At 36.9% G+C, this 16062-nt stretch overlaps 4 protein-coding genes across 7 annotated transcripts in view; 1 reads left to right on the forward strand and 3 right to left on the reverse strand.

Annotated features, from left to right (window-relative positions):
- The window catches only part of LOC104816029, a 3233-nt gene extending 1027 nt beyond the window's left edge, over positions 1 to 2206 (reverse strand). Inside the window, exons 1-5 of the mRNA XM_010544690.2 lie at positions 1831 to 2206; positions 823 to 875; positions 670 to 709; positions 482 to 559; positions 147 to 254 (exon numbers count right to left, since the gene is read on the reverse strand). Coding sequence (XP_010542992.1) covers positions 147 to 254; positions 482 to 559; positions 670 to 709; positions 823 to 875; positions 1831 to 1947 — 396 coding nt within the window. The 5' untranslated portion in view covers positions 1948 to 2206. The remainder of the gene's footprint in view (positions 1 to 146; positions 255 to 481; positions 560 to 669; positions 710 to 822; positions 876 to 1830) is intronic.
- Positions 2207 to 2305: 99 nt separating this feature from the next.
- Positions 2306 to 6909, reverse strand: LOC104816028 (AP2-associated protein kinase 1-like). 4 transcript variants are annotated; one of them, XM_010544687.1, is made up of 9 exons: positions 6716 to 6909; positions 5229 to 5710; positions 4812 to 4980; positions 4668 to 4718; positions 4403 to 4585; positions 4197 to 4290; positions 3389 to 4029; positions 2935 to 3260; positions 2306 to 2777 (listed from the first exon to the last, which is right to left on the reverse strand). In XM_010544687.1, exons 2-8 carry the CDS (start codon positions 5690 to 5692, stop codon positions 2961 to 2963), a joined length of 1902 nt encoding a protein of 633 aa, XP_010542989.1. In that variant the 5' UTR covers positions 5693 to 5710; positions 6716 to 6909; the 3' UTR covers positions 2306 to 2777; positions 2935 to 2960. The 4 variants fall into 4 exon arrangements, with proteins under 4 accessions (XP_010542989.1, XP_010542991.1, XP_010542987.1 ...); XM_010544689.1 differs by having other exon boundaries at positions 4815 to 4980; positions 5229 to 5728; XM_010544685.1 differs by having other exon boundaries at positions 5229 to 5728.
- Positions 6910 to 9996: 3087 nt separating this feature from the next.
- On the forward strand, positions 9997 to 13553 carry LOC104816030 (beta-glucosidase 33-like). Its single transcript, XM_010544691.2, has 13 exons — positions 9997 to 10316; positions 10429 to 10498; positions 10630 to 10688; positions 10792 to 10867; positions 10988 to 11065; positions 11173 to 11260; positions 11344 to 11599; positions 11828 to 11943; positions 12067 to 12290; positions 12415 to 12443; positions 12516 to 12618; positions 12815 to 12923; positions 13027 to 13553. Exons 1-13 carry the CDS (start codon positions 10059 to 10061, stop codon positions 13319 to 13321), a joined length of 1761 nt encoding a protein of 586 aa, XP_010542993.1. The 5' UTR covers positions 9997 to 10058; the 3' UTR covers positions 13322 to 13553.
- Positions 13554 to 13814: 261 nt separating this feature from the next.
- On the reverse strand, positions 13815 to 15888 carry LOC104816031. Its single transcript, XM_010544692.1, has 6 exons — positions 15746 to 15888; positions 15486 to 15615; positions 15003 to 15163; positions 14561 to 14858; positions 14283 to 14455; positions 13815 to 14111 (listed from the first exon to the last, which is right to left on the reverse strand). The coding sequence occupies exons 1-6, from the start codon at positions 15822 to 15824 to the stop codon at positions 13960 to 13962; spliced, it is 993 nt and encodes a 330-aa protein (XP_010542994.1). The 5' UTR covers positions 15825 to 15888; the 3' UTR covers positions 13815 to 13959.
- Between the last annotated feature and the right edge of the window lie 174 nt (positions 15889 to 16062).

The raw sequence follows: 16062 nt of genomic DNA on the forward strand, positions 1-16062 counted from the left end.
GGAAAGAGTAAATAACTCAAACATCAGAAGTGAGCAAAACTGCTTTACCAGCTTAAACTTGCACCAGTTTCCATCAATAACATTTTGAAAAGAAATCAGACGAGCATCTCAAAGTGATTCTTGGTCCAGGCAGAGAGAAAGAGAACCTTCTCATCTTCCTCGTTTGGTTCTTCATTTGGATCCTTTGGCAGGCTTGTCTCCACCATAACCACAGGTAATAGCTTTGGCAAAGGCTGAAATGTATCACTGCTTTGCTGCAGCCAAATTCGTCGAAAACCAAAAGGTGCAATTTTGATTTAGGGGTGTGGATTTTGGTAGAGAGAGACCACGTAAAATACGAAAACTTTCATGTTTCCGTTGATTTAAGAGACAGAAGATTACAAAAGTATTTAATCCAGTAATCCTTATGTTAAGCATAAGAGACATTTGTGAAACCAACTTTCTACATCATCATATTTCAAAGCATATAATTGATGCAAACCTGGATTCCTTCGTTAACTCCATTTCTCAACCACGACCGACAAACCGAGTATAGAGAAGCCCCATCTGTTATCCTAACCTGTAAAAACAAAAGAGAAGTTATTACAATCTACATTACCAATCTCGTTTCCTAGTGCGTAAGCAATTCGAGTTGTTAAAACAAAACCAAAAGATAACGGAAACACTTACCTTTCTGCCTCTAACAAGCACAAAAGCTTCATCCCGGCATCTAACAACATGGAAAGAGACAGCAAGATCACTAATTTTCTAAAGGCAATTCGGTATGCTCAATAAGAAAGAAGACCACAGCCAACAATTATCAGGGAGATTCAAAGATTTTACCTTGCATATTTATGGCCACTATTGTCAAGAATTGAAGATGGAGGCGGGGAAACCTAATCATAAAAGATTCACAAAACAAAGAAGATGCAATGGGAAATAAGAGCAAGAAGCAGACTTTGAAAAGTTTTCAACAAAAGGTTTTGTGCTGAATTGCATACAATCACAAAACAGTATAAGCACTCATTTCAATCTAAATATGTTGCAACCCTTTCCTCATTTAAGAAAAAGAGAACCAAGGACTGAATATAACTATTTGCCTCGGGAATCACACATATAGGAACCAGAATAAAGATGAGCAAACCAAGGAGCATCCAGCTGATGAGACCACAATAATACAAATTTCTAGCATTACTAACAACATGACTTTCGCATGAAAAGCCACAAGCCTAGACATATTCCCTTCAAAACAATTCCAGGAAGATAATTGGCAAAAGCGGCAAATGACCATCTTAGAAGGGTAATCTTATTAACTTGGTGGCAAACGACCATCTCAATCGCCGTACAAACCCGAGTCTGCCAAATTAACAAAGAATCAAATGGGAAGGGATCACACAAGATAGAAAACTACAGTCATTCAAAAGTTTGATTAAAGGCTTAGGCTTTTGTGACAATTTGAGGTTAAATGAAACAAGGGATCCATGAAGTACATCAACTTTCCTGATGAGAAGTACGGAAAAAAATGGATTCAACATTAACAAAGATGATTGATTCTTCACCCGGAGTGCAAAGGCATATAGGTGCATATGTAACCATGATCTAGCAATATCATACCTCGAACATTGCTTCCATAAACACTTCCCCTACTCAACAAGAACCTAAGCATCAACAGATTAAACATGTCGAGCAAAAATGACTATCTCTTCGATTTCGAGCAACCTAAAACCAAATTTATATCATCTAGGAGTTGCACGAACACAAGTAACTAGAAGAAGAACGGAATTACATCGTCAAACCTTAAAAGACCAAAACAAAAAAAGAAATTCTGGAGAATAATGGAAGAGACCTCACCATGGGCTGCAAGAAGTGAGGAATTCGCCTCAAGGGAGCCGACCCAACAGGATCCTCCGACCCGATATGAGGAAACTGGTGCATCTGGGCGTGCGCAGCTCTCATGAACCGCATCATCGGGTCCAAATGATTCGACCAAGATTGGCGATGATCGAAAACCTGACGAAGAGGGTGCCCACCCGGATCACCCGCACGGAAGAGGAACTGGGTCTTCCTGGTCGGGTCGGAAACCCCCGACCGGAATTAGAAAACGGGTAAAAAGAGCCGATGGGTCTTGGTGAGGCGAACGGGGGACTGAACTCGGCCGCCTCATCGGGAAAGGCGGTGTGTAGAGGTTTTGAGGTGGTTGAAATGGGTGGTGGTGGTGCTGAAGCGGCGGAGCTAGGGCTCTTGTGCGGCAGTGGCTGTTTCAGATTTAGCCGGAAAAGTCACCGGAAAACCTGTTACAGTAGAGGGAGAATGAAAACAGAGCAAATGAATAATTTCCGTTGTATTGATACGAAGCACGAAGCAAAGATTCAAATTTCCACGAGGCGCCGTTACTTCTCAAAGAAAAAGATTTAGCGGATTTTTTCCCAAGAATATATATTTTTTTTTTACACCCAACAAAATTTAACTGAATATCAATATTGTCTTTAAATTTATAGTTATGTCTTCTGCCTTGTCTATATCGAAATCCTTCGAACTTAAGTCGTGGGTTTCAGAGATAATATGACTTCCGGAAATCTGCCTTGTGGGTGTTTCTTCTTGTCTGAAATTCCGAGACTTTTCTTTCTTGTACTTTACGGAAATGCTGTAGCTTCTCGTGGTGGGTTTGATTTGCAGAACTGTCAAAGTTTCAGGCTTTAGACACAATTCATCGGTTCTGACACCAGTACCCAGATCTTGACTAGGTTTATGATTAAGATATGTCCAGTCGATAACCTTGAACCAAGATCTTTGACATTCTGCAAAACCATATATGCAATATTCAGAGGCACCAAAAAGAGGGGATCATCTACAGAAGACAAGACCTTTGATGGTTTAGTGTTGATATCTCCAATTACTTTTTACTTCAAGAAAGGTAAAAGAGGCAAAAAAGAAGTTTATGTCATTAGAGAATACCATATTGGAACTCAATGGCATGAAAGTTAGAAGCCTGCCCATCCAGCAGGTTGAGGGGCGTTGTTATCCGAGCCGAGAGGTCTTTGCATTGCAGAGGCAGAAGAAGACAGTGTGGTGGCGGCTCTGAACGAATCTGTCTCGAAACCCCATGGATCGAAACCTTGGCTTGCTGTCTTGCTTGGCTGACTGTTTCTGGTTATAACAGACTGATTATTACTAATGTTGTTGCCCTTTGATGCAGTCTGCAACCCGGGTTTGGGTTCATCGCTGAAAGCTTTCCATGCCTTCGGGGCCGAGTTCCCACTCGCCCAATCTGATCTGTCTTCCTGTGGATATGGACAAGAGGCAAAAAATTTCTTTACTAAATAAGTTCAATGGCTGTGGATACTATGGACAAGAAGAGGCAACAAAAGAACGACAATGCTGATCACATGAGGGAAGGACAAAGACTAACCGGAAGAGTTGAACGAGCTCCCGATGAAATTTGAATTTGTGGACTGTCTCGGCTAGGAGATGCTGAAGTTTTAGCAGCAAGCCTTTGCTTTAGCTCATGTAACTCTTGTCTCTGAGTTTTGCATATACAAGAAAGCTTTTCGAACTTGGCAGTCATCTCAGCCTTTTCTGTGTTAGCTTGTTTCAACTGTTCTTTGAGCCTCTCGATCTCAGCTTCCAATGTCTCATCCTTGGCAGATTTACCATTACCAGTGCCATTATCAAGCTTCTTGGTATCGAATTCTGCTACAAAAGTGTTGAAAGCATCATCTTTTGACACTTTCGGCCTGTCGGTTGCAGGGATTAAATTGGAAGGGTGTGAATTCCTTTGTGCAGCACGTGCTTCTCTCACAGGGCTCGGGTTTTTGTGTAAATGATGACTCTCCACACGAACTCTTTCAGTTTTCAATGTGTTACTGTACCTATTCAGTTCATCAGATTTAGGAATGATTTTCCCGTCCATGGAAAGTGAGTTCTTCGCATGTTGAGTGGACCAGAATGCACCGAGCTGGCCTCCACAAGCCGTTTCTCCAGAAGAAGAAGTTGGTGGAGGTGGACTTCTCAGAGGTACAGGAGAAGATTTATTTGCAAAGTTGGATGACCCTGAAAGATTCACATGGATCAAAAGAAAAAAGATTTATTTTTTCTTTCTTTGAGAAGCCATTAAAATTGTTGAACAGATTCTGATATTGGCTAAAATCGCAAAAAGAAAATTTTCAGAAGATCTAGTACTAAATGCTACTAGAAATATGCGATTCAAGATATAATACCGGCATGAACTTCAGTAGATTGCATCTCAGGTGGTCTATCAGGTAATGACTTCTGCAAATTAGCAGGCAACTGTTCATTGACACGAAACCAAACCTGAAGATGGGAAGAAAGGATGTTAAAGACACTGCCTGAATCATTTCCTGTGACAGATCTAAAGCTAACGAAAATTCATCAAGAGGAGTTGACGCTGAAGCAAAGAGCTTGCCTGTGTGATATCTGGTCGTTCATCTGGTGAAGCTTGAAGCATGTCTTTGATCAAATCAGTGACATATGAAGTGTACTTAGGCATGTCTGGTATACGATAGTTCCCATTTAATATCTGTAGCTTCGATTCTCCATCAAATGCATTCTTGAAATAGCATATTCTGAAGAGGAGACAGCCAAGAGCCTGGAATTTAGTCATCGAAATTCAGTATTATAAATTTGTTTGTAAAAGAAAAAGAAAATGAAGTATTTTGTATGATACGTACCCATATGTCGACCTTCTCACTTATGAGCTCTCTCATAAATAAATCCCACATCTAATGCAATAAAAGGAGTTAGATATTTATCAAATGCCTTTTACCACCAATGATTCTAAACTTAAAAAGGGTCTAACAGCATATAATACAGACAACCTCGGGGGCTCTATATGACGGCGTTGTGTATTTCCTAATATTGTCTTCTTCGATGCCCATTTCTTCGGCCCTTTCAAATCTCTTGTGATTAGTTGAAATGCTCCCAAAGTCACACAACTTCCACTGTCCTTCTGAACTTAGCAGAAGGTTCTCAGCCTTCAAGTCCCTTGAAAATTGCAAAACAGTTAATGACTTCTATTAGTTGCTTGCTGAAATGTGGTTAGGAAGGGCTTGTGATGAGCAGTGACTAATATAAATCAGGATGTTTTAGTATGATAAAAAAAAATAGATATGAACTAGAACCCAGTTTACTCATTTTCCATGTTCAGATTGTTCCATCTTTTCTTTCTTCTATGGGCACGAGGAAAAAATATTCCAAATCTTAGGATGGTTAAAGACATTAACTGAGTATACCTGTGAGCAATAGGCGGCGATTGACAATGCATAGCAAAGACAGCATTGCACACATCTCTGAAAATCGAAAGAACCCGTTTCTCTTCAAAGTAATCAGAACCTCTGCTCTCCAGTACACTGACGAGAGATTTCCCGCAAAATTCCATCACTAGAAGGGCTTCTTTTTTTCTCCCCATGTCCAAGATACCATGTGAATAGAGCGTGACAACATTTGGATGTCCCTTCAGAGATTTCATTACCGAGATCTCTTTCATCACAAGTTCTAGTGACTCTCCGTCATTGCATATAATGTGCTTCAAAGCATACTGCTTTGATGCATGTGTTGCATCCTGAGCCAAGTAGACACTGGAGAAACCTCCTTCTGCAATGATGTTCCTGACTTGAATTTTAAGATTTCCAACATCGAGATATCGGCCTTCTAGCCCCGCGGGTTCTTTTTGAGCAAATGGTTTGAACTTCCACATATTTGAAATTTTGAATAACTGTAAGCGATAAGAATGCTGCGTAAACATTTAAAAAAATTTGTTATGTACTTAGGTATATCATGCTACCAGGTCCCATCACAGGTCCCAAGTATAAAGATTTGCCCCATATGAAATCAAACAAAGCTAATACATTCAATAAGCTGCACACTGCTAAAAATTCTCTTTCAGATAAACAACAGATTACTCTCTTTTAAATATTTCTTGAAACCCGACATTGAACTTCAAGATTACATTGAAATACCTGATTCTATCTGCACCAAGACAATAACCACAAATGTTAACCCTGTGTCACTGAACAATCCTACAGACCAGACCGATAAAATTCCATTATTCTTTTGCCATCTGCCTCTTAGTTGCATCCAGAAACAAGTGAGCACATTTTAGCATATTACCTTGAAAGCCAATCTATCCAACAGTACTTGCAGACCAAACTATAATTTCGATCAACAAGGAGAAACACAGAGCAAAAAACCTTAACAGTTAACAAGTATTTCTGCTCAAACTTAAACTTCATCAGGAGCAACCGTATTAATGCGTTAAAAAAACGGAAAAAAAAAAACAACAGAATCCAAGCAAGCAATAAGGCGGCCTGCATAATTTAAATCAGAACAATTCACGAATGATCAACCTGGGCGCAGCTCAAAGACAAATTTTTGGCAGAACTTTTTTTTCGGAGAACAAATACGAAAGAGATATACTTGATCTTTCAACAAATACTAGTATCAGCAATATACCCAAATCCCAAACTCTATCACTAGCTAAAACAGGCGTAAATCTACATAAACCCACCTCAAATCCACACTTTCACTGCCTCGTTCAGAATCCACACGAATTTTTCAGGAGACAAACACAATGACCGTCAAATATCATTAACGAATCCAGCAGTTCACCGTAGCGATGAATCAAAATCATTAGGTTAGGAAAATGAAATCCCAGAAGTGAATCCGAAGCTAGGTTTTCTGGAAAATCCAAAATCAGAATATCAATCGGTCGATAATGTACCTTTAGCAAGAACTCAGATTCTGATCAAACCGGGAAGAATCAACCCGATCGCCATAAAATCTTCCCAGAACATCGAAATTTCAGTAACTGCATTAGGATCTGCGGTCGCTTTCGCGTACAAAGAGAGAAAAAGGAATTCGCACAGAGCGAGAGAGAGAGAGAGAGAAAAGGGAGCGAGAAGAAAGCGGAATCGAAGAAGGCTACAGACGACGTGAACGTGAATCTCTTATTTAAATTAATTTCATATATAATTTTTGTAGCAACCATTATTTATATAATATAATACTCATATATTATATTCCTAAACCAAAATTCAAACATTTTTTTCTTTCTTTTTTTCAAAATACAAACATTGATCTCTACGTATAGTTTTTATAATAAAATGAGAAGTGTCATTATTTATATAAAATGAGAAGTGTCAATAACACTGTTAGTTTTTATAAAATATTTTAAAATTCTAAATAAATATACAACTTCTTCTACAACTACAAAATTTTTCCATAATCGATGACCACGTTAGACATTTGACAAAATTCGATGACGACGTGATTGTCGGAATTTTGAACACAACCAAATAAGTGACATATAACTATCACGTGAGCAGTATTAAAAAATAAAAATAAAAATATGCTCACACATATACATACACATAAACTTATAATGTCATATGCATATACAAATATAATATATATATATATATATGTTTATACATATAATATACACAATATATACATATATATATATATACACATATACATAAATATTATCTGCTTGCAAGAGGGCAGAATGTGGGAACGAATGAAGTTCGTTTTTTCATGTTCCAATCTCATGTCACTTGCATGGATTTGGGCACTACGGTTCAAGAATTTAATTTAGGACCGAACTAAACCGCATAACTTCTGTTCTAATTTGGTATATATATTTTTTTATAGAATAGAATATACTATTATCCGATTAGTACCTAACCAAAAGTTAAATTATCCACTAATATTTTTATATTATGGTTTAGTACTTATTCGATATATTCATTTAACGATATAGTTTCAAATTGAACCGAAACTAAAAACGAATCGAACTGAATCGTTTAACATTTAGTTCTACTTTGGTATAATTTTTATAAAACCGAAAATACCGTATCGAACCGAAAACCGAAATATCTACCCTAGTTTTCACAAATATTAGCTACAGATCGGCTATATGGATCCGAGGAGGAGTGTTGCGAGATTCTTCTGTGTGTGTGAAGTAGCCTCGTTAAAAAAAAGCCCTAGACATTATAGATAAGAGTACGGAACGCGATTTGCATGGGAAGATTACGTGAGTGCCATGCACGTAATCACTTTTGCATTGCTTTGACAAGGGTAAATTTTAGAACGGCTAGCGTTAGCAACAACGGATGAATTGGTGAAAAAACAATTATCATGGATTTTAGTACGAAAAACGCTAAACGCAGCGTTTGATATCAACTGGGAGTATATTAATATATAAACATCAATCGCATTAAACGCAATTCATATAGATTAAGAGGGATATTACAAGTTACAACTACCAAGTATATATATATTATACACATTGACTATTTTGCTTAAGAGAATCATTATATCCATTTATAAAAATAAAAAAACAGATATTTAAAAAAAACTTTTCTTGAGATTGTGTCAGAAGACTCGGAAAAGGGAAATGTACGGTTCGCAAGAAAAGAATAAAGAAAGATGTGAACCTTTTCTTATCGTAATCCTTTTTTCCCAAATACGTATTTTTCTATTCCAAATTTATACCCCTTATTTTAGCATATTTTGAAAAATTAAAAAACGAAAAAGAAAAACCCTTCTTTTTCTCTCTTAATGTTTTTGAAGCTTGAATTATTTCAGAAAGAAAAAAAAAACTAAGTTTTAGTGTTTATAAATATTATTGATACACTTCTTAAAGGTCATCATAAAAAATATTCTTACTTTTTTATTACTACTTCAACACATACATTTTTCAATTGTCACCATGTGATCCATGTAACCCAAAATATAGAGTTCATAACGTTAAATTTATGATGTTTTAATCAAATAATTAGTAAGATATACAATAATGAATTAGTAAGATCAATATAAATTTAACGTTATAATAAATAAAATCAAAATGTGATCACACTATATTTTGGATCACATGTGTCAAATGATCACGGTTGGAAAAATGTATGTATTGAAATAAACAAAATAAAGATATTTTTGATATAATAACGTTCGTAAACGCATAGGGAATAGTAATTTTACAAAATAAAAACCATTAAGCTGCGTAAAGATATCGAATTCCATTAAGAAATTGCAAAGAATGTATTGAAAGAGTGACGAGTGTAATGCGAATGTCACTATACTTGCGAATTTTTTTTCTATTTTTTTTTAAAAGATAGAATATTTCGTCTCGGGGGGATAACGAGGGATGCGTGTCAGCGAGAAAATGGAATGTTAAATAAGTTAAAGGTGCGGGCAAAGAATTAGAATAATCTTTAATTTAAAGGGCTTCTGGATAATGACAAGTGCTTAATGAAAAAAGGACAAAATGAATGATTAAAGAGATTATTCAAAGGAAAAAGAAACATATATACATAAGAAATAAATTGGACTTAGGAAAAATAAACTTAATGTCGCTCAGCGAATAAAAATTGCTGTGATATAAATATATATATATATATATATGGAAGTACAAAATTAACTTATATATATATATATATGATTTGGTACTTCCAATTTTTACCATGGACCGCTATTTTTAAGTTAAAAGTATTTAATTTGAATTAAAATGTGTTTAATTATTGAGAGAATACAGTAGAATATTTTATTTTAAGAAGATAATATGGATATTAATTTAAGTATTTAACCATATATATGTTTTTTTGTCATCTCTGAAATGCGGGCATATTGTGAGGCCGGTTTGGTCCGGTTTAGTTAGATTTTGTTTGTTTTAAGTTAAGGTTTTTTAGGGTTTAGCCATAATTAGAATCTATGCATTGTCTGTTTTGCAAGGACTTTAATTTTCATATATAATTAAGTTGTACTATAGGGTAATTATACATTGGTTTGGGATCACTTAATTGTCATTTAAAGATTAATTTAGAGATCCAAATTAATGTCGTTATCAGAGAAAGCTAACGTAAAAACTTGTAGTTAATACAACATAATAACTTCTCCCTTTAGCCAAATTACAATGCCTTGTCCATGCAACGTGCACTCGACGCTTCGACCTTTTTCTCCCTCTATATATACTCGAGGGCTCTCCCTTAAACATTCATCACAAACCATACAAAAACACAAAACACTTACAAACAAACTCCATTTTCACTTGAGGAAAAACCCTAATGAAGAGATCTACGACTCTCTCTCTTCTATTAGGGCTCTTAGCCCTACTGAGCTTTCTTAGCTTAACCGGAGCTCGGCCCCACCGCCATTTCGACGAGGAGGAGCTAGGAATTGTGCTCGGACCGCATGAATTCCCCGACGACGATAACACGGAAGATGATGATCTAGGCGACATCATCGGACCTCACGAGGTTGAAGTGAAGCGAAGCGATTTCCCTGATGATTTCATCTTTGGAACTTCTGTCTCAGCTTATCAGGTGAATAATATATATATACACTTTTTGTTTTTGTTTTTTATTACATGGGTATCATCAGAATCTTTTCCCGGATTCATTATATTATGACTTGGTCCGATGGATTCGTGTTCAGGTGGAAGGTGCCAAAAAGGGCGCTGGAAGAGGCATGACGACATGGGACCAGTTTACCCACATGTATGCAGGTATGTATACACACATGCACACATATGTATCTTAGTATGTACGTACATCTAAAATTGTATGTACATGTGATAATTTTGTTTGTGACATAATCAGTTGATAGCTTTTTTTTTTTTTTAATAATGTATTACAGACAAGGTTCAAAACAATTCTGATGGAGACATGGGAGTCGATTTCATTAACCGTTACAAGGTCATAGTCGTGGTTCAATTAGATTAACATAGAGTCGGCCGGCGATAATGTGCTAACCGGACCGATTTCTAAAAAAAAAAACATATGTCTTAATGTCATGCAGGAAGATATCCAATTAATGAAGGAACTGAGGACGAACGGGTTCAGATTTTCAATCTCATGGACCAGGGTCTTACCTTGTAAGTCCATAAATCCTAATTCCTTGTACGTGTGCGTATATATATATGGATGCTTCAACCCATGAAACCGGTGTTTAAGACGATAGTGTTGTCGTCGTGACTCATATTTCGAATCTCCAGATGGACGAGTGAGTAATGGTGTGAACGAGAAGGGGGTTCAGTTCTACAACGATCTTATAAACGAACTCTTGGACAATGGTTAGAAACTATTTTCACTCATTTAAACTTGTCCGTGTTTCATTCAGTCAATATTTTGGGGAAGTTATATACTTATTCTCTTGAAAATGATGTAATTAATCTAACAGGAATCCAGCCCGCGATCACACTATTTCACTGGGAATCTCCTCTGGCTCTTGAAACGGAGTACAATGGGTTCTTGAGCAAAGACATTGTGTAAGTAAACCTTTTTGTACTAAATTTTACAGTGGTTAATTGTATACTTAGCGCATTTAGTATGACGGATGTTTTACTTACAGAAAAGACTTTCGAGATTTCGCGAGATTCTGTTTCCAAAGATTCGGAGACAGGGTGAAAAACTGGGCGACGTTCAACGAGCCGTCGGTGTATAGCGTCGCTGGCTACTCGAAAGGCAAGAAAGCGCCGGGACGATGCTCTCCGTGGGAGAACGACCTGTGCATGACGGGAGATTCATCTCGCGAGGCTTACATCACTGCTCACAACCAGATTCTTGCTCATGTCGCCGCTGTCGACGAGTTCCGGAAATGTGATAAGGTTGGTCCGACCTTCCATGGTTTTTTTTTGTGTGTGTAGTGAATAAATATGATTCTTCTCGATGAGAGCTATATATTAAAAGCATTAACTATAGTACATATTCAACATATAATCTAACTAGCCAATGATCACACCATCAATCCAAGAATGATATATTTACATATACAAGATATATATATATGTATCCTTTTAAGGGTTTTGAATGATTCTTGAAATGTTTATGAACAGTGCGAAGGAGGGAAGATTGGCATAGTGCTTGTTTCCCATTGGTATGAACCCAAGGATCCCAATTCCGAAGATGATAAGAAGTCGGCGAGACGATCCCTCGACTTCCAACTCGGATGGTGAATTATTCCCCGAAATTCCACCTTTCCATTTCTAATTATATATACATAATATATATATATATATATATTCTCACGTAAAAAATGGGTTATTGCATGGAAATGGATATGACGTGGGGGCAGGTTTCTTGACCCTCTAACGCGCGGAGAGTATCCGGAGGTGATGAAGGAAGACGTAGGAGAAAGACTGCCAAAGTTCACCCCAGAAGAATCTAAGGTCTTGAAAGAAAAATGCTACTTGGATTTCGTGGGGCTTAATTACTACGGAGCATTCTTCGTCACCGCTAACGACAAAGTCAATATATCCAAGCTCAGTTACGCTGCAGATCTCGCCACCAACTTCACAAGTACGTTTTCCTTTTCAATTTTACCACACCGATTCCATATATATATATGTGTGTGTATGTATATATACGTATATATGAATGTCTGTGTGATCGATTTTGATCTTCTCTTGCATGGTTCTCGCAGCTGAGCAAAAGGAGTCACCACATCTCAAGGTACGTATATACGTGTATATATACAAATATATATATAATGTATATATAATAAACTATTTGTATGCTGCGCAGGCTTCTTCAATGGGCATTGTGGTGTATCCCTTGGGTTTGAGACGGGTCTTAAAACACATCAAAGACTATTACAACGATCCGGAGATTTATATAATGGAAAATGGTAAGCAAAAAAATCTCATTTGAAACTAATAAAAAAAAGAAATATTTAAACACTGAAGGGACCAAATTTAGGTGTATGTATGTACCTTTTTTATTATGATATATATATATATATATAGGTGTATGTATGAGTGTGCGGATGGATTTGCTGTTTTTTTTGTTAATTAACTAATGTGTGTATATATATATATATATAGGGCTGGACGAGATGGATGATGGTCAGAAATCGTTAGAAGAAGCCCTTAATGACAAAGGGAGGAAAGAATTCCTCAACAGTCACATCTTAATGATGGGAAAAGCCATCAGGTACGTCATCTATACAATCATATCATACAAATGATATATCATGACAAGCATATATACATATATATGTATACACACACAAATGCGTATATGTGTTTGGCGACAGATTCGATGAAGTGAGAGTGAAAGGGTACTTCGTATGGTCGTTGATGGACAACTTCGAATGGGATAGAGGGTACAGAGTGAGGTTCGGACTCTACTACGTGGACTACAACGACGACATGAAAAGACACATGAGGTCTTCGGGGGAATGGCTACGCAAATTCCTCGACACCGACATGACCATTAGCGTCTGCTACTTCGAGAGCCACCGAGCCAAAGGGTACGCTCCCAAGTTGTTCGACCGAGAGTTCACCGAATACGTCACCGAACCCATGACCTACGCTAGCGACTTCATCTGAGACTACGTGTTCGGTCAACTCTCTCTCTCTCTTCCACCCAGCAGCCACCTGATCGGCCGAGCCATCTCTTAGAGCTCGAGCTTCTCTCTCTCTCTCTCTATATATATATATATATATGTGTGTGTGTATAGTTATAATGATGATAATGAATAATGCTTTGCTGGGTGTGTGTAATGTTATGTCTGTGTGTATGTAATAACAATGAATAAAGAGTGTGTTGACTATATGAACAGATTAATCCCTAATCACTTGAGTACTAATTAACATTCGTACTAGTGAATGTTCCTTTAGATTCCACCACCATGAAAGCCCTTGCAATGTTTCTCTCTCTAGCATCACATCATCACCAGTGATTAAAATCTTTAGGGGAAAAAAACAATTTTTAATATAACAAAATCGGACTAAATCAATATTTAAAGAGCTACTTGGAAAATTTGCATGAAAAATCTAAAAACGTCATTTCTTTTGAAACAGAAAAATATATTCTAAAGCATATAAAAGTAAACGATAAATAAAAGTTTGGCATCCACGATGCGTATTATTACATGTCAAACACGATCTAATTAGAAACACCCGAAATTGTTTCGGGGAAAGTAGAAACCCTTATTACATAACATAGCATATGTTTGTTGATATCATCAGAGGTCCTCGGTGACCGATATAACGTGGAACTCGACTCCGATATATATAACGTCGTTCACCAGAAAGCCACTTGATTCATCGTAGAGAGACGTGAACGGCAGAAACTGACTTTCTCCGAATCCCAGACTCGATGGACCGAACGAATGGACTGCAGCAAGCGGAAAAGTCAGAGGATGTTATACAAATGGTTCCTTCTTTCTTGTTGTCTATGCATATATATACATGTATATTTCGTATGTGAATTCATACACTTCGAGTGTCAAGGCCTAAATTTCCATTTTTGTCGTTTGAAAAAAAAAAGGTTAGACAGGTAACTTACCAAAAGGATATTCGAGATCTTCATCGTCGTCGAGTTGGTTCAACGCTCGAAGAGTGATTTTCCCTAAAGTCGAGGCCATTGGAGCATCCTGTATATAGCCAATCGGCTTCAAGTACACGGATAGTGAATTCCCATGTCCATCCATCGCTCCATTCGGGTACATCGTTATAACCCTGCCGGATTGTAGGTTTAATTTCGTCAACCCAAAAACAAAAAACGGATCTTTTGAACGGGTTTTGGTTCATGGTTCCATGGATTATATATATATACGTATATACCATTCCCTTTGTCCGACAACGACTGGATTGGAATGATGAGTGGTTTGTTTGAACGTGGAGAATTTCGTGATCTTCCACGTGAATTTGTTGTTGCGAGGCTTCTCGATGAGCCTGAGACATTCGGTTGTGCCCACAGGTCGAGGAACTCCACGTGTACTCCCGCGTTTCATATTCTTGATCTCGAAACCGACGACTAAGCTGTCGTTCACTAGAAATTTCCCCATAGAAAGAAGCTCGAACGACTTCCAGTTTGCGATTCCACGCATAGAGTTTGATGAATTGAAGTAGGCATTATTATCTAACGAATCAAACACACACACACACACACACGTGTATATATATATATATGAGAACTTACAGTCACGTGATGATGTTGGAACGTGTGTATATATTATATATATACGCGTACATGTTTAATGTGGATGCATATATGAGAGCTTACAGTCACGTGGTAGCCATGCAAGTCCCGACTGAGAAATTATGAAGAAATGGAGATCAACAAGTATGGACCGATTAGCAGGTAAAGATTCTGCGTCTTCCATCTCAACGTAGAGGGATACATTCTTATTTGAACCTTTTCCTCTTTGGAAATAAACCAACTTCCTGCGTTAGTCATTCCCCACCATCAATATACATATATATATGTATGTATGTATGTATTAAAAATTATGGAGAGTTTTGAAATACTATATTGGTTTCTTTTTTATATATATATATAAAAGGGTAATTTGTATTTAAAGAAAAATGTCGTGTCCACGAAAAGAGAAGAAACATAGAACACCCTATTGTTTCTATTTGGTAATTCCAAACTTCATACTAACTAAAAAAAACTCTCTATAATTTTAAATATGTACACACACACATACACACATATATATACATATATATATATATATATATATATAGAGAGAGAGAGTAAACGTACCATTGATAACCGTACTCGTCGAAAATAGAAGATTCACATCTTTCAGCATTGTGTTTTGATAGAGTGGAGAGTCCATCAACTTTCATCAAGTGAGCATATTTGTGATCTTCTGCGAAGAATTCTATTATCTCTGCGTTCAACGAGAAAGATATGAAACATGTCAATATACGATCAAATTATTCATATAATTATTTATACACATACACACAAAAAGTGTATATATATATATATATACATATAGAGATATGAACGGAACGGACCGTCGAGACGGAAATCTAGTTTCGACGAAACAACTGATACGGCTCCCAAAGCAAGATCTTTAGCCCAATTAAGTACCATATTTTGTTGTTTTCATGTGCCGATGCAACACTTGCGTATATGTATGGCATGCACAACTCCACACACACACTAACTATATATATATATATATATATATAGAAACGTGCAGCTTCGGACAATGATTTGTTTTTTTTCTTTTGGTTGCTTTTTAATTTATTTTTGGGTGCTAAAGTAGAAAATTCCATGTGGAGTTTATCGTGCCACATCAGTGCAAAAATATCATTAACATACATACATA

The sequence above is a fragment of the Tarenaya hassleriana genome, unplaced genomic scaffold, assembly GCF_000463585.1.
Source record: "Tarenaya hassleriana unplaced genomic scaffold, ASM46358v1 Cleome24, whole genome shotgun sequence".
NCBI lineage: Eukaryota > Viridiplantae > Streptophyta > Magnoliopsida > Brassicales > Cleomaceae > Tarenaya > Tarenaya hassleriana.